This window comes from Megalobrama amblycephala, linkage group LG10 (genome assembly GCF_018812025.1).
Source record: "Megalobrama amblycephala isolate DHTTF-2021 linkage group LG10, ASM1881202v1, whole genome shotgun sequence".
Lineage (NCBI taxonomy): Eukaryota > Metazoa > Chordata > Actinopteri > Cypriniformes > Xenocyprididae > Megalobrama > Megalobrama amblycephala.
This window is the reverse complement of record NC_063053.1, coordinates 2,427,287-2,446,201: the sequence shown is the minus strand read 5'-3', so window position 1 is coordinate 2,446,201 and position 18,915 is coordinate 2,427,287. Positions and strand designations below refer to the sequence as shown.

Below are 18,915 nucleotides of genomic sequence, written 5' to 3'. Positions count from 1 at the left end.
TCAATTTATTTATTTTTTGATAATTTTCATACTTTTTTTACCTTGTCACACTTAAAAATTGCTTATAAATCTCTCATTATGCTATATTATCACTAAATATTAGATTCAATCTTTTTGTCAACTTGTTTTCTTTCATTTAGGACAGGTTTTGTATTTCTTTTTGCATCTGATCAATCGTAGGCCTCATTGATCTGAGAGTAGGCACCTCAGTTTTTGAGTGAAAAAAGTGTTTTTTGTGGATAATTTTGTCAATTTTACAAAAAAATATGAAATGTGCTTTGAAATGTTTTTATTTTGGTTTTTATTTATTACAAAACGGCATAAATTCACACTTGTGGTGTTCCCGGTCAAAAATTACCAGCCTACGAAAATAGCTTATAAATCACTCCTTAAGCTATTTTATCACCAAATACTGGTGATTCAATCTTTTTGTCAGCTTGTTTTCTTTAAATTAGGACAGGTTTTCTACTTATTTTTGATCTGAGCTTATATTGGTCAAAAATGACCACCCATTGAAAATGAATGAGGGAGTCAAAAATCATGTTCATCATGTTCATGTTAACATAGGCAAGCAAAAATAAAGGGTAAATAGACCTCTGCATGTGTGGATACATGCATACTCATGCATCCGTGCATGTACACAAACAACCTATTTTGAGTATTACAGGCTTTCTTTTGCACAGAGATGAACTTTATCCTCAGATCAGTGAGGCTTACGATCAATCGGTTTCAAAAATGAATACAAAACCTGTCCTAATTGAAAGAAAACAAGCTGACAAAAAGATTGACTCACATATTTGGTGATAAGGTATAATGAGAGATTTATAAGCAATTGTTTGCAGGCCGGGAACACCACGAGTGTGATAGGGTTTTCAACACCACACAAGGGTTAAAAAACTATATTACATATATATAGTTATGTAATATAGTCCCCCATATATATATATATATATATATATATATATATATATATATATATATATATATATATATATATATATATAAAGTCAACATTTTAAAAGAGTACTTTATATTTCTTCATTGTTTTTAATCCAATTACACTGTTTACAATGCTTTGTGGGATTGTAGTTATTTTTTGCTTCAAATCAAAGTCTGTAATGTTGTGATTCACCTCGTGGCTGGTTGGTTTAGTTCATGGCTTATAATGCTTTAACAAAGACTTTTTTAAAATTCCTATGGGAGAGATGAATGCAAAAAATCTGAATATCTCAGATGAGAGTTCAAACTCAGAGCAGCTGTCCCTGTTTTTACAGTCGTCCTCCAGCAAATGAGCTGCTAAAACAAGACAAACTGCTTCAGATACCATAAATAGACTTTAAAGAATGATGCAATATTTGGAAACAAAGTTACAGTTTTAGAGGAGATGCATTTTTCTGGGTCTCACCATGACAGAATAACATCACTGCATAAAAACACTGAGATAAATTTAGCTTATAGCATATTTGCCGTCCATTTGCATCAGCGAGCACGAATGTGAGTCAACAAGAAGAGAAGAAGTGTTTAAAAAAAATGTAGAAATGTTCATAAACGTGTATAAACAACTTCAAAACTCATCTTCAAAAACCATATACAAGTGGGTGACTGAAGACAACTAGTCCTGTGGCTCTTTAATGCTACTGAGGGGCTCGAAGCCTCACTTTTTCATTAATTACAAACATAGACCAGATGGAAACCCAAAATTATACATGACAAACTGATCTGAGACCTGTTTTTTGGGTAGGATAGAAGACCCACATAAATGACTATTGTGCAGATGTCTTGAACAATCAAGGGTTTAAATCTGCCCCCATTGTGCCATCAGATGCGACATATGGGTAAAAGTCCTAATGACACGTTTAGCAGACAGACGGCAATGAGAACGAGAACACAGCTGTACTGTGTTTTACTGCATCTCCCGAATCAATGAACGTACTCTCATTACACCATATGGAGATGACGCTGCTGTTGGAAATGATCTAAACGCAGTTTAATTTACGGTCGTCTCTCAGGAGATTCCTACATGTGTGTTTCTGATCAAAACTGGTAGTCTTTCATTAAAAACATGACAATAAATCCTCGGTGTCTCTCTTTCAACGGCTCCTCAGAGCTCTAATCATAAACCACATCATGCTTGCGTAGACCACATGAGAACCAGGGTTTTCAAAGTTCAGTATGTTTTGTTGTTTCTTCTCAGAAATCTGTTTGTAATTAAACACTAGAGTTTCCCTGTGTGTCGCCATGTTAATACATTCATGCATTCTGGGACTTAATCAATGTGCTGCTGCAACAGATTCCAAACAAGACCGTGACTATTAAAATGTAGCTGGAGTTACTATATTAATATATATCAACCAGGGTAGCACCATGCTACTTTTTCTTTCGTGTGTAATGAATAAATAAACTGAATCTTTGCATTAAATTGGAGGTGTAAATCTCGTTGCTATTCAGGACAAAATTAAAATAAAAAAGACATATATAACATTTTGCTTAAAGAAAATTAATGTTTTATTTTCATGTGATATTATTTCAAGTTGTGTAAAGTTCTTTAGTTAATGCAATGAGATAATAACTATGGAAGAGGATTAGGGCCAAGCAATAAAAAAAAAATAAAAAAAAAAACATCTAGAGATTAAAGTCATTATAAAGTGAGATAAAACTCGTTACATTACAAGAAAAAAAGTCAAAATAAAATGTTGAGAATAAAATCGTTAAATTTTGAGAAAAAAGTCATGTTTTGAGAAAAAACTCGTTAAATTTTGAGAAAAAAATCATTGTTTTGAGAATAAAGTCAATATGTTTCGAGAATAAAATCATTCAATTTTGAGAATAAAGTCAATATATTTTGAGAATAAAGTCAATATATTTCGAGAATAAAGTCGTCATGTTTCGAGAATTAAGTCGTCATGTTTCGAGAATAAAGCCGTCATGTTTCGAGAATAAAGCCGTCATGTTTCGAGAATAAAGTCGTCATGTTTCGAGAATAAAGTCGTTATGTTTCTAGAATAAAGTCGTTATGTTTCTAGAATAAAGTTGTAATGTTTCGAGAATAAAGTCGTCATGTTTTGAGAATAAAGTCGTCATGTTTCTAGAATAAAGTCGTTATGCTTCTAGAATAAAGTTATGTTTCGAGAATAAAGTCGTCATGTTTTGAGAATAAAGTCGTCATGTTTCTAGAATAAAGTTGTTATGCTTCTAGAATAAAGTTATGTTTCGAGAATAAAGTCGTCATGTTTCGAGAATAAAGCCGTCATGTTTCGAGAATAAAGCCGTCATGTTTCTAGAATAAAGCCGTTATGTTTCTAGAATAAAGCCGTCATGTTTCGAGAATAAAGCCGTCATGTTTCGAGAATAAAGTCGTCATGTTTCGAGAATAAAGTCGTCATGTTTCGAGAATAAAGTCGTCATGTTTCGAGAATAAAGCCGTCATGTTTCGAGAATAAAGCCGCCATGTTTCGAGAATAAAGTCGTCATGTTTCGAGAATAAAGCCGTCATGTTTCGAGAATAAAGCCGTCATGTTTCGAGAATAAAGTCGTCATGTTTCGAGAATAAAGTCGTCATGTTTCGAGAATAAAGTCGTTATGTTTCTAGAATAAAGTTGTTATGTTTCGAGAATAAAGTCGTCATGTTTCGAGAATAAAGTCGTCATGTTTCGAGAATAAAGTCGCCGTCATGTTTCGAGAATAAAGTCGCTATGTTTCGAGAATAAAGCCGTCATGTTTCGAGAATAAAGTCGTCGTCATGTTTCGAGAATAAAGTCGTCATGTTTCGAGAATAAAGTCGTCATGTTTTGAGAATAAATTCGTCGTCATGTTTCGAGAATAAAGTCGTCATGTTTCGAGAATAAAGTCGTCATGTTTCCAGAATAAAGTCGTTATGTTTCGAGAATAAAGTCGTCATCATGTTTCGAGAATAAAGTCGTCATTTTACGAGAATAAAGTCGTCGTCATGTTTCGAGAATAATTTCGTCATGTTTCGAGAATAAAGTCGTCATTTTATGAGAATAAAGTCGTCGTCATTTTACGAGAATAAAGTCGTCATGTTTCGAGAATAATTTCGTCATTTTACAAGAATAAAGTCGTCATGTTTCGAGAATAAAGTCGTTATGTTTCGAGAATAAAGTCGTCATCATGTTTCGAGAATAAAGTCGTCGTCATTTTATGAGAATAAAGTCGTCGTCATGTTTCGAGAATAATTTCGTCATGTTTCGAGAATAAAGTCGTCATTTTACGAGAATAAAGTCGTCGTCATGTTTCGAGAATAAAGTCGTCATGTTTTGAGAATAAAGTCATCATGTTTCGAGAATAAAGTCGTCGTCATGTTTCGAGAATAAAGTCGTCATGTTTTGAGAATAAAGTCGTCATGTTTCTAGAATAAAGTCGTCATGTTTCGAGAATAAAGTCGCTATGTTTCGAGAATAAAGCCGTCATGTTTCGAGAATAAAGTCGTCGTCATGTTTCGAGAATAAAGTCGTCATGTTTCGAGAATAAAGTCGTCATGTTTTGAGAATAAATTCGTCGTCATGTTTCGAGAATAAAGTCGTCATGTTTCGAGAATAAAGTCGTCATGTTTCCAGAATAAAGTCGTTATGTTGAGAATAAAGTCGTCATCATGTTTCGAGAATAAAGTCGTCATTTTACGAGAATAAAGTCGTCGTCATGTTTCGAGAATAATTTCGTCATGTTTCGAGAATAAAGTCGTCATTTTATGAGAATAAAGTCGTCGTCATTTTACGAGAATAAAGTCGTCATGTTTCGAGAATAATTTCGTCATTTTACAAGAATAAAGTCGTCATGTTTCGAGAATAAAGTCGTTATGTTTCGAGAATAAAGTCGTCATCATGTTTCGAGAATAAAGTCGTCGTCATTTTATGAGAATAAAGTCGTCGTCATGTTTCGAGAATAATTTCGTCATGTTTCGAGAATAAAGTCGTCATTTTACGAGAATAAAGTCGTCGTCATGTTTCGAGAATAAAGTCGTCATGTTTTGAGAATAAAGTCATCATGTTTCGAGAATAAAGTCGTCGTCATGTTTCGAGAATAAAGTCGTCATGTTTTGAGAATAAAGTCGTCATGTTTCGAGAATAAAGTCGTCATGTTTCTAGAATAAAGTCGTTATGTTTCGAGAATAAAGTCGTCATTTTTTGAGAATAAAGTCGTTATGTTTCGAGAATAAAGTCTTCATGTTTCACGAATAAAATTTTTTTTGAGAATAGTTGTTATGTTTCGAGAATAAACTTGTTAAATTGAGAATAAAGTCGTCATGTTTCGAGAATAAAAAAATTTTGAGAATAAAGTCGTCATGTTTCAAGAATAAAGTCGTTATGTTTCGAGAATAAAGTCATCATGTTTCGAGAATAAAGTCGTCATGTTTTGAGAATAAAGTCATCATGTTTCTAGAATAAAGTCGTTATGTTTCTAGAATAAAGTTGTTATGTTTCGAGAATAAAGTCGTCATGTTTCGAGAATAAAGTCGTCATGTTTCGAGAATAAAGTCGTCATGTTTCGAGAATAAAGTCGTCATGTTTCGAGAATAAAGTCGTTATGTTTCTAGAATAAAGTTGTTATGTTTCGAGAATAAAGTCGTCATGTTTCGAGAATAAAGTCGTCATGTTTCGAGAATAAAGTCGCCGTCATGTTTCGAGAATAAAGTCGCCGTCATGTTTCGAGAATAAAGTCGCTATGTTTCGAGAATAAAGCCGTCATGTTTCGAGAATAAAGTCGTCGTCATGTTTCGAGAATAAAGTCGTCATGTTTCGAGAATAAAGCCGTCATGTTTCGAGAATAAAGTCGTCGTCATGTTTCGAGAATAAAGTCGTCATGTTTCGAGAATAAAGCCGTCATGTTTCGAGAATAAAGTCGTCGTCATGTTTCGAGAATAAAGTCGTCATGTTTCCAGAATAAAGTCGTTATGTTTCGAGAATAAAGTCGTCATCATGTTTCGAGAATAAAGTCGTCATTTTACGAGAATAAAGTCGTCGTCATGTTTCGAGAATAATTTCGTCATGTTTCGAGAATAAAGTCGTCATTTTATGAGAATAAAGTCGTCGTCATTTTACGAGAATAAAGTCGTCGTCATGTTTCGAGAATAATTTCGTCATGTTTCGAGAATAAAGTCGTCATTTTATGAGAATAAAGTCGTCGTCATTTTACGAGAATAAAGTCGTCATGTTTCGAGAATAATTTCGTCATTTTACAAGAATAAAGTCGTCATGTTTCGAGAATAAAGTCGTTATGTTTCGAGAATAAAGTCGTCATCATGTTTCGAGAATAAAGTCGTCGTCATTTTATGAGAATAAAGTCGTCGTCATGTTTCGAGAATAATTTCGTCATGTTTCGAGAATAAAGTCGTCATTTTACGAGAATAAAGTCGTCGTCATGTTTCGAGAATAAAGTCGTCATGTTTTGAGAATAAAGTCATCATGTTTCGAGAATAAAGTCGTCGTCATGTTTCGAGAATAAAGTCGTCATGTTTTGAGAATAAAGTCATCATGTTTCTAGAATAAAGTCGTCATGTTTCTAGAATAAAGTCGTTATGTTTCGAGAATAAAGTCGTCATTTTTTGAGAATAAAGTCGTTATGTTTCGAGAATAAAGTCTTCATGTTTCACGAATAAAATTTTTTTTGAGAATAGTTGTTATGTTTCGAGAATAAACTTGTTAAATTGAGAATAAAGTCGTCATGTTTCGAGAATAAAAAAATTTTGAGAATAAAGTCGTCATGTTTCAAGAATAAAGTCGTTATGTTTCGAGAATAAAGTCATCATGTTTCGAGAATAAAGTCGTCATGTTTGGAGAATAAAGTCGTCATGTTTCTAGAATAAAGTCGTTATGTTTCTAGAATAAAGTTGTTATGTTTCGAGAATAAAGTCGTCATGTTTCGAGAATAAAGTCGTCATGTTTCGAGAATAAAGTCGTCATGTTTCGAGAATAAAGTCGTCATGTTTCGAGAATGAAGTCGTCATGTTTCGAGAATAAAGTCGTCATGTTTCGAGAATAAAGTCGTCATGTTTCGAGAATAAAGTCGTCATGTTTCGAGAATAAAGTCATGTTTCGAGAATAAAATTTTTTTTGAGAATAGTCGTTATGTTTCGAGAATAAACTTGTTAAATTGAGAATAAAGTCGTCATGTTTCTAGAATAAAGTCGTCATGTTTCGAGAATAAAGTCGTTATGTTTCGAGAATAAAGTCGTTATGTTTCGAGAATAAAGTCGTCATGTTTCGAGAATAAAGTCGTCATGTTTCAAGAATAAAATTTTTTTTGAGAATAGTTGTTATATTTCGAGAATAAACTTGTTAAATTGAGAATAATGTTGTCATGTTTCGAGAATAAAAAAATTTTGAGAATAAAGTCGTCATGTTTCGAGAATAAACTTGTTAAATTGAGAATAAAGTCGTTATGTTTCGAGAATAAACTTGTTAAATTGAGAATAAAGTCGTTATGTTTCGAGAATAAACTTGTTAAATTGAGAATAAAGTCGTTATGTTTCGAGAATAAAGTCGTCATGTTTCGAGAATAAAAAAAATTTGAGAATAAAGTCGTCATGTTTCGAGAATAAAGTCATTATGTTTGGAGAATAAACAAAATTGAGAATAAAGTCATTATGTTTGGAGAATAAACTCATTAAATTGAGAATTAAGTCATTGTGTTTCGAGAATAAAGTCGTTATGTTGCGAGAATAAACAAAATTTTGAGAATAAAGTCGTTATATTTCAAGATTAAATATTACACTTTGAGAATAAAGTCGCTGTTTCGAGAATAAACTTACAATTTTTTAAAAGTTTTTAATAAAAATTTAATTAGTTTATTCTCAACATTTTTTTCAATCTTTAATTTACAAAACTTACGAAATTTAATGAGTATTTTCTTGAAACTCAGTGACTTTTCTTCTCGAAATGTAATGATTTTATTCTCAACATTGCATTTCAACGTTTTTTTTTTTTTTTCAAAATTTAACAAGTTTAATCTCGCTTTATAGTGACTTTAATCTCGAGATGGTTTTATTGTTTATTATTGCTTGGCTCTAATCCTCTTCCGTAGATAACAGTATTTGGGTTTATAGGCAAAACAATTCATGAACCTCAGGTTTAACTCATGAAATACACCTAGAAAAATCCTTAAAATAAGAGACCAATTAAGCTCCTCACAAACATCAGCTTGAGGCCACATCCTACAACAACAGTGAAAAACAGGTTAAATGAATACAGGAGCCATTAACAAAATGATGATGGCCTTCTTACTAATCCATTTACAGAAATGACAGGCCCACACAGGAGGGGCCGAGTGTTTCTGAACGCCAGAGCCGTGTGATCACATGCAAATGTCTGAGGGCGGGACGCCCCAATAATTACCCGACATGCTGGCTGAGTGTTTAATTGTAGTTGGCAGCTCGGAGGTCTTTGTGTGAGTGATTCTGAGTGCCTACGATAAAAATTTAGACCTAAATTTAAGATATATGTATTTGAATCATATGAAAATTACAGTTTAAACATGAACAAACTACTAAACATAACGTGAGGCATATTTGTATATAATATTTCTCAATGAACAATGGAGGCGATTCAGGGAGTTCAGAAACAGTGACGCTGATCTTCGGAGGGACTTCGCAGAGCTTTTTCATGCTCAAGCAGCAACATTACACACTAAAGAAAGATGAAAACGTGCAAAAGCATAATAGAATCCCTTTAATGATGCATCTCGCCACCCAAACCCACACACAGTGTTTCTCCACCTACCTTCAAAGGCTCTTGCCGCGTCAACGAGGTGAGACCAGTCCAGGCCCGTGGCGGTGTCTGGTAGAGGCATGAGACCCGGGTCGCTGAACTTCGCCCGGTCCGCGAGGGAGCCGTCAGAGAACCAGAACTCATCTGAAGAGATGTTTACACACACATAGAGACAGATCAGTGACACACACACTCGCCGCCACTCGTCACTGTCAATCTAACGGCCTCTACGATCTCGTGGGTTTACACAGACGTCTGACGGAAAACGGAAGCGCACAGCTCAATTCGGTCCATCTGTCAGGAGGTCATGAAGGTCAGCTATAATGAAGGCAGTGGTGGAGAAAGACCAGCGTGATGAATCGGTCACCTGCTGTCTTCACCACATAATGGTTCTTTTTATGAGATCTCCCTCCAACATAACTGACAGCAGAATGAGAGCCAGATCGGACCATTCATTTAAGATCTGCTCTCTTGGAGAGGAAAGTCTTTGAAAATGTGGATGACAGATTACATGAAAGGAAAGAGCTACCTGTGGTGTGAGAGCCCACCTGACGCTGCGCTCCAAAACACTGGCTAACATTATGGAAATGTTTCCAAATATTTCATATATTAATGGCAATGGAATTTTCAGCATCATTACTAATCATTAACCCTTAAATGCATGACTGTTTCGCCAGTCATTCTTACATATTCGGGTCTTTATCGAAAATATTAGTGATTATTATCTGATATTAGTGTAACAATTACAGAAGAATAAAATAAAGCATATTTTGTTACCTTTTGGAGCTTGAAAGGGCTCGGTTTGAGCAGATGTTTTATGCCATCATCACTGTCCTCGTCAGAGCTCATTTCCCAGTAAATTCAGCAAATAATGGGCTAGTTTTATGTTTGAGGTCACGAATATGAGCCCATTCGCGATCTCAAACATTTTCTCAGAACTATATAATTTTCAACATCTTCAAAATCAATATTTTGATCGCTAACAGCTTCACCAGATCCATCCAGTAACAGTTACAGTCATATTTGATTGCGTTCAGCACTTGCTCTGCAGTAAATCGCTGAGCCATTTCATGTTTCTCTTATTATTTCGTTTTCTGTCTAAATGAGTCGTCAATTCAGCATTGTGTATCAGACATTGCCACCTTGTGGAATAAAGGTGAATTGCACTTATTCTGTCATCTAAGATTCAATTATTGTTGCGCAGAAAAAATATATGTACACTCATACACACCTCGGGTCGTTTGCGACCCTATACAATTTTTACAAAAAATGAATACAAAAATAGGCATTCTTTTATAATTTTATGATTTTTTGCTTGTTATATTCTTTATAATGAATTGATTGAGGAATACCAAGAAGGCTGATGTCTAACTTTAAAAAATGAACGAGGAGGAGGGTAGTGAATGACGTCCCGGGTCACTAAAGACCCGAGGTATGCATTTAAGGGTTAATCGCGATTAATCGCACCTAACATTAAAGTTTTTCATATATTTTTATATCATAACAATTTCACATTTAATCTCCAAATTCATGTAGAAACATATAGACAGTATATTTTAAAGGGGACCTTTTATGCCCCTTTTCACAATATGTAATAAAAGTCCCCCAGAATGTGTCTGTGAAGTTTCAGCTCAAAATACCCCACAGATAATTTATTATAGCTTGTTAAATTTGCCCCTATTTGGGTGTGAGCAAAAACACGCCGTTTTTGTGTGTGTCCCTTTAAATGCAAATGAGCTGCTGCTCCCCGCCCCCTTTCCAGAAGAGGGTGGAGCTTTAACAGCTCAACAACAACAAAGCTGGAGAATCTCACGCAGCCAAAATGAGGAAAGTTTTCAGCCTTACATTGTTCAAACTGGAGTCGACACTGATGGAGAGACTCAGGAAGAAGTTACAACTTTTAGAATGAAACTGGACGTTTCTGAATGGTTAGTGGATAAATTTATGTAGTTGCTGTGGAGTTGATTCAATCTCATGTTAATCTTTTGTGTAAATCCTGTATGGATGCCCATGAGATAATTAAGCAATTAATAAGGCTGTGACTGAAGTCAGTTGTAGTTCTTGTGTTTCTCTTTTCTTCAGTGATTCTGCTTGTTAATAGCAGGTGTTCATCAATAATGCTCAATCATCACTTAATTAATTGCTTAATTATCTAATTAACTTTAACTCTGCTTTAGTGTTATTTTAACACTATTTAGAGAGGGACCATATGTACTCTGAGCAGAGTTGATTTAACTCCAATTTTCATGATATGTCCCCTTTAAATATTTGAATAAAGTTATCGTGATGCTGCATTAAAATGCACACCAAAATAAGGCATATTAGGCAGCAGCACAGTGTTGAAGCAGCTTTCCTGTCAACACTATTAAACTGCTGTCTCGCTCGGCAGCAGCCGTCAGGAAATCCCTAAACATGGCCTCATTTTTCAATCAATTGCGTGTGTCCAAAGCTCTCATTGTACATCTCTCTCTCGTCTGATAGACAGGATATGCCATAAACATTTTCCCATCTCACAAAGAACTCGCTCTGAAAAGGATGTGAGGGAAAAACAGCAGAAAGCTGGAGGTAAATAAATGTGCCTCTCTCTCCCTCTCTCTCTGTTTGAGCCTCAGAGGGACGCAATCTGTCAAATTAGACCATTCACTAGATGAGCAGGGTGAGGGAAAAAATTCTGCAAACTGCTATCTGTCGAAACAATCAGAAATTTATCACGCGTGACAGCAATCAGCCACCGCGGGCCACTCGAAAAACCAGCTATAAATGAATCACCTCTCACACACTGATTAAAACTGTTAAATGTGTTCGTATTAGAGATCATTTAAACCAAATTAGATGTGATTGTTTGCTCTGGTGTGTGGAACTGTGCCTTTATCTGTTATATACTGTATTTCATGTGTCGCTTGCAGCACATCTACAGAAGTTTACCCCCTTAAAGACAACCAGTGGCGGGTGAATATCTTAATTTGGGAAGCGTATTTAGCGTATTTAGAGACTTGAGTCACACCTAAAAATCTAACAATAAATATTAATATAATAAGAATAATTCATAATAATATTATTGTTAAGATATGATGTTCTTATAAAATATATATTTAATATATTACTATATATTCCTAATTAATTATATTATCATTAATTATTATAACATAATAACTGTATTAAATATAAGTATAAAGTATAAGTTTTAATGAACAATAATTATATTATCATTAATTATTATAACATAATAACTGTATTAAATATAAGTATAAAGTATAAGTTTTAATGAACAATAATAATATTTTTATTATTATTGACAATTATTAATAATATATATATATATATATATATATATATATATATATATATACACAGAAATATGATAATTATATATTAAATACAGTTATTATGATTAATAATATTATAATTAATTAAAATGATATATATTTAATATATTTCTATATATTCCTAATAATTATATTATCATTAATTATTATAACATAATAACTGTATTAAATATAAGTATAAAGTATAAGTTATAATGAACAATAATAATATTTTTATTATTATTGACAATTATTAACAATTAATAATACATATTATATATATATATATATATATATATATATATATATATATAAACACAAAAATATATTAAATACAGTTATTATGATTAATAATAATATTATAATTAATTAAGATTATATATATTTAATATATTTCTATATATTCCTAATTAATTATAATATCATTAATTATTATAACAATATTTAATATATAATTATATTGTTTTATATTTACATTAATATATTAATATATACATTAATATATATTTACATTATATATATATATATATATATATATATATATATATATATATTATTATTAATAATTATTATGTAAAATATTATTATTGTTGATTATAATACCTATAAGTATTATAATTAACAATAATAATATTTTAGATAAGATTATATATAAATATATTAAATATAAGTTGTATAATTAACAATATTTTTTATTATGATTAACAATTAATAATAATATAATTAATATTAAATATACATAAACAATATAAAATAAATAAAAATATAAATATATTTTATATAATATAAATGTAAAATATATTACAGCATTATAATAAACAATAATAATAATAAACAATGATACATATTAGTGCATTAGACCACAAAATATCAAACCAAGTGTCATTCATTAAAGAATTATAGCACAAAAACACTTACAGCAATGCTTCATACTGTACATCCACAAAATCACCAAAAATTAACAGTCTGAAATGAAGAAAAGTGAAGTCAGTGAAGAGAAAAGATTTTGAAGCATTTGATTGCATACAGTACAGACTCTTGGTTTGATATTTTCCCATGTAATACACTGATTTATTTATATGTGTGATTTAAGTGTCCTAAACACTTTGAGCAGCAACAGCTCCAGCAGCGGTGCAGTAATAACACATAATCCTGATCCAGATCCTCATGGTTGTGAAGGGAAGTGGCTGTGACAGGTGTCTTCTCTGTGCAGAGCAAGAGCTGCTTTAACCATGACATTTTCTTCTTCCTGGCTTTTAATTAAGGATGCCATATAAAAGGACTCACACTGTGTTCTGTGTCACACACACTCCTGATCGAGGCATAACTGCCTCTCTGGTCAGGAAATAATCCGGTCTGGTTAACAGTATGGGGCTGAAACTCACGGAACATGATGAGAGGCGTTTATGGATGACATGCTTTAGTCATCACTGATTGTCTCAAACTTGTATGGTTTTTTTAATGGTTTTACAGTGACCAGCAGCTGTTATGCTCCAAATCTCCCCTGTGACATATCTCTGAAAATTTGTGCATGTGCATATTCAGACTTGCTGTATGAAGATCAATGATGTAAAATGCCACCGTGTCTTATGTCTCTTGCGTCTCACTGAACAACATATCTATAAACATTGCAATGCAATGCATTATAAAAGGAGTATGCATGTGACGCCTAAAAATGCTGTCTAGTTAGGCAGCTCAGTAGGTTTTGGAACCAGCACCTGTGGTGTTCTACACAGTAAAATCCCCAGAGTTATCTTCAGTTTTCTTCAGTGATTCTGCTTGTTAACAGCAGGCGTTCATCACTAATGCACAATCATCACTTAATTAATTGCTTTATTATCTCATTAACTTTAACTCTGCTTTAGTGCTATTTTAACACTATTTAGAGAGGGACCATATGTACTCTGAGCAGAGTTGATTTGATTTAACTCTGGAGATTTTTCTGTGTATATTTAAGCGGTGATGAGGGTGCAGCACTCACTCTTGAGGTTGGACGCGGGCTGGCTGAGGCTGATGCGAGGGGGCAGTGTGCTGTGGTAGGGTGGAGTGCTGCTGAACAGAATGTCGTTGGGCATGGCCTGGTCCAGCATGGAGCTCCGTGAGCTGGCGTAGGACGATCCCTTCCTATTACTGCTCACGCTCTCGTCTGAGAGAGTCCGGTACAGGGAACGCCGCGGTGACGGGCTGCCCGCCGCTGATGCCTGACGGGAGACACACACGAATAACGTAAATCACAGATAACCCAACAAACATGAAGGAATTGATGAAAAATGACATTCATATTAGCTATTTTATTGCAAAACTCTTGCTAAGATGTGTAAATGTATATGCACAATCAAAGTCCCAGAATTCGCTCCCAGCAGGTTGCAGATAGTAGGTTTGTTTTGGACTGAATACATGGAAAATCCTCACAGTCTTGTGTCGTTAAACAGCAGGATGTTATAAATAATGCCTGTTCTTTATCTGCAGCTGTGCACTATTGAGAGTGTGCTGCCGCTCTTCCGCTTGTGACTGAAGCAGAGCCATATTTGATCAGCTGGTGAGAGGGGTAAGTGCGATCCCGGGGCCCGTGCATCATACAGAGTTCACTATCCAGCACATATTATTCCATAATCTGGGTGCTGCCACCGAAAATGCACGGTATTCAAAGTATTGATGACAACAAAGTATGTGATGACCTTAAAGGCCTATTGGTCTGATGGTAGGACAGAGGATCAGGATGGTGCCAAGCCTACCAGTGACTTAAACAATAGCACCTTAAACTGAATTCTAAACTCAATAGGAAGCCAGTGCAGAAGTAATACTTTCCCTCTTTCTAGTCCCTGTTAAAAGTCTGGCCGCAGCATTTTGGACCAGCTGAAGGTAAGATAAACAAGATTGAGCAATCCCTAAATACAATGAGTTGCAGTAGTCCAGTCTTGTTGAAATAAATGCATGAATAATGGTTTTCAGATCCCTATGAGGAAACCAATCAGCCTAAGCTGAAAAAAATGTTGATTTTACAACTGAATTAATTCGTCCAGATTCCGTGCACGAGTACCAACAGAGTTAGTCACAAGACTAATGGATTCTGAGAGGATGTTAGCACCTTCAGGCCATCCAAAAACCAACATTTCTGTCTTATTAGAGTCATTTAATTGGAGAAAATTATCCGCCATCCAACTTTTAACATCACTCAAACAATCTAACAGTGACTGAAGAGATATGTTGTCATCTGGTCTCATTGGAAGGTAAAGCTGTATATCTTCTGCATAAAGATGATATAAAATGTGATGCTTATGAAAGATCTTGGCTAAAGGAAGAAGATAGAGGGAAAATAAGACAGAGCCTAAGACGGAGCCCTGGGGTACACCACATGTGCAAGCAGCAGAGGAAGAAGTAGTGTAGTTTTCAATGGCATAACATTAAGGTATGATGAGAACTGATTTAAGGCAGTTCCCTTAATACCAACATACTGCTCTAAATGTTTCAATAGAAAAAGCCACGCTTAGATCTGAAAGTACCAAAACAGTACATTTTCCTGAGTCGACAACTAATAACAAATCGTTTAACACTTTCAAAAAAGCAGATTATGTATTAACATTTAATATACACTACTGTTCAAATGTTTGGAGCTGGTATGATTTTTTAAAAGCAACGAAGGATGCACGGTATATCGGCCACCATATCGGTATCAGCTGATATATGTTCATTTTTAATGTTATCCTGATAAGAAAATTTGGCTGATATATTAAAGCCAATAAATAATGGATTATTTCCTTCAGCCGAGACACTTCAGATGTGCACTGTTCACCATGATGGTTTTGAATTGCTTGAAATATGATTGAAAATCACTTCAAAAAGGAAAATACAGTTAAGCGCAACATGTACATGTCATATGAGCTACATAAAATTATAATGAGAACATTATAATAGTGTGTTTGTGACATGGTTTTTAATGGTGAGACTTTTGTTTTAGTAATCAGGCTCTCAAAAATTATAAAAAATATTTAGATTTAGATTTATCTGCCAATATATCGGTTATCGGCTTTCAAATATAAAGAATTATCGGTTATCGGTATCGGTCAAAATTTTCATATCAGTGCATCCCTAAAAACAACTAATACTTTTATTCAGCAAGGATGCATTAAATTGATCAACAGTGAAAGCAAAAGATTTCTATTTTAATTAAATGCTGTTCTTTTAAACTTTCTATTCATCAAAAAATCCTGAAAAAAAACTGTTTCACCATTTCCACAAAAATATGAAGCAGCACAACTGTTTTCAAATGTTTCTTGAGCAGCAAATCAGCATATTATAATGATTTCTGAAGGATCATGTGACACTGAAGACTGGAGTAATGATGCTGAAAATTCAGCTTTGATCACTGGATATAAATTATATTTTACAATATATTCACATAGAAAACATATTTTAAATTCTAATAATATTTCACAATAATACTGATTTTACTGTATTTTTTTGATTAAATAAATGCAGCCTTGGCGAAAACTTTTCTCAACATAGTCTAACCATGTTTTTTTCCTATTGCAATGCATTCTGGGATTACATTATCTGCAAAGACATATGCAATCCTAAATTTAGACAAAATGAGGTATCTTAGAAGGTAGCACCACATGAAGCAGGTTTCACATCAAGATCACATTGTGTGACGCCATCTAGGTAAGCAGCTCACTAGGTAGTCTTATGCATGTCAAAAATATCACTGGCATGAGGACAGAGTTAAACACGTACCCATGAGCTAACAGGCTTAAACTGTGCCAAAGCTATTTAGATACACTGTATATGTTTTCCATTCAGAGCGTGAGCCAGAGGAAGTTGGTTCATTCCCAAATGGAGTCACTTGATCCTGTTCATTTTATTTATAGCACACAATACTTCTTCCACTATTTGAAACTCGATCAAAAACGTCAGTTTGCTGAATTGCCATTACCGGAGGGAAAGCAGACGTCATGGCACACGGGATTCAGCTAAGCTAAACGCCTCGGGGCCCAAACCCGCCCTCTGTTTTCACTTCCTTTAGACGAAAATCCCACTCAAATCCCATCGCTGAACCATGAACCACCCTCAATATTTCCTTCAAGTTCTCTCTCTCAGTCTCTTGCACACATGCAACTTTACAATACCAGATCCGGCCTGGTCCTTTCGCATTAAAACAGCCTCAAATGGGATTTGAGAAGCAGCTCCCGTAAAAATAAAATGAGAGTGAGCTTTAGCATGACTCGTGCACAACATCTGCAAAGAAAATATTACAGACATAATACAGAACTCACTGTCTGTACTCATCTGGAAAGAAGGGAGGCACATGGTGGTGAAATTAAGTCTCTTCTGCCCACCAAAGCTGCATTTATTTGATCAAAAATACAGTGAAAAATTGTGAAATATTATTACAATTTAAAATAAATGTTTTCCATGTGAATATATTGTAAAATGTAATTTATTCCTGTGATCAAAGCTGAATTTTCAGCATCATTACTCCAGTCTTCAGTGTCCCATGATCCTTCAGAAATCATTCTGATATGATAATTTGCTGCTCAAGAAACATTTCTGATTATTAATCAATGTTGAAAACGGTAAACATTTCACAATTTAGTGTATTTTTGATCAAATAAACACAGCATCAGTGAACAGAAGAGACTATTATCGTTATTATTCTAAAACATTTGACCTTTTTTCACCTGTTTAAATCACCTCTCCTCAGTGAGCGACGCTCATCACTCGGTTGTGTGCAAATAAAAGCAGAGCACAGAATCATGAATGTATTGAAAGTATGAATCTTTCAGATCAGACTCAGATCCCTTTCTTTGGGGAAAACTGATCCTCCACCTTCTCTGTATCTGTATCTCCTTCTCTACAGCGGGCCGCTCACTTCTCCCGCTCTCTGCCTGGAATTTCCACGGAGGAAGAAAAAACAGATTGACAATGTTTTCCATTCCGGCTCACGCTCCACAGTGACAGGTCTGTCTCCGAGGGCCCGCGGGGGGGAACGTGTGGCCTTTACAATAAAAATCCTCCGCTGGTAGAAATCTCTAATGGTCAATAATAGCTGCTTTTGTACAAAATAAACTAACTAATGTTACAGTATATGACATAATGAAACATTATAATATGTTCTAACACATAAAACATGTTTACAAATGAATATATATATATATATATATATATATATATATATATATATATATATATATATTTTATTTTATTTTTATTTTTTATTTTTTTTGAAGGGAAATGGTTTTGAATGGCATAAAGCAGTCAAATCCTGATATTTAAGCTAATATTTCAATAATTCAAGGTTATTATCATTAGCTACAACTAAAACTATTAACTGAAATAAAGCTGAAATAAATTAAAATATAAATATCAGAAGAAAAACTAAAATTATCAACTGGAAATAAATGTAAAAAATTAAACCGAAATAAAATAAATTCAACCTAAATAGTTATATATAAAAAAAAATTAATAGTAAAAATGACAAAAGCACATAGAAAAAGATCCTAAAAATTAAAAATGAAAATATAAAAATAAACGCTAATGCAAAGTATTAATAAAAACTATAATAGTAAATAAATTATAGAAAAACAATAGTATTTTATTTGGATATTAGAATGTTAATAATTTATTTATATTCATTTATTTAATTTACAATAATTAATTAAATCCTAAAAATGATCAATTAGAATAATTAATTTTAATATCCAAATAAAATACCATTTATTGATAATTTTAGGATTTAATTAATTATTATGAATTAAATCAATTAATATAAATAAATTAATATTATTTTTATAAATATTTATTTATAATTATGCATGCAGTTATGACAAACAAGAGGCTACATGTAATAATTGCATTTATCACACTGCAGGATTATTATAAATCTAGCACAA

The 18,915-nt window shown here is 33.5% G+C and overlaps 1 protein-coding gene across 6 annotated transcripts in view; it reads right to left on the bottom strand.

Annotated features, from left to right (window-relative positions):
* Nucleotides 1–18,915, bottom strand: part of LOC125276457 (signal-induced proliferation-associated 1-like protein 2) — a 163,353-nt gene that overhangs the window by 4,385 nt on the left and 140,053 nt on the right. For all 6 annotated transcript variants that reach the window (XM_048203935.1, XM_048203932.1, XM_048203936.1 and 3 more), the window contains 2 exons: nt 14,007–14,226; nt 8,733–8,864 (listed from right to left, as the gene is read on the bottom strand). In XM_048203935.1, the coding sequence (XP_048059892.1) occupies nt 8,733–8,864; nt 14,007–14,226 (352 nt within the window). The remainder of the gene's footprint in view (nt 1–8,732; nt 8,865–14,006; nt 14,227–18,915) is intronic.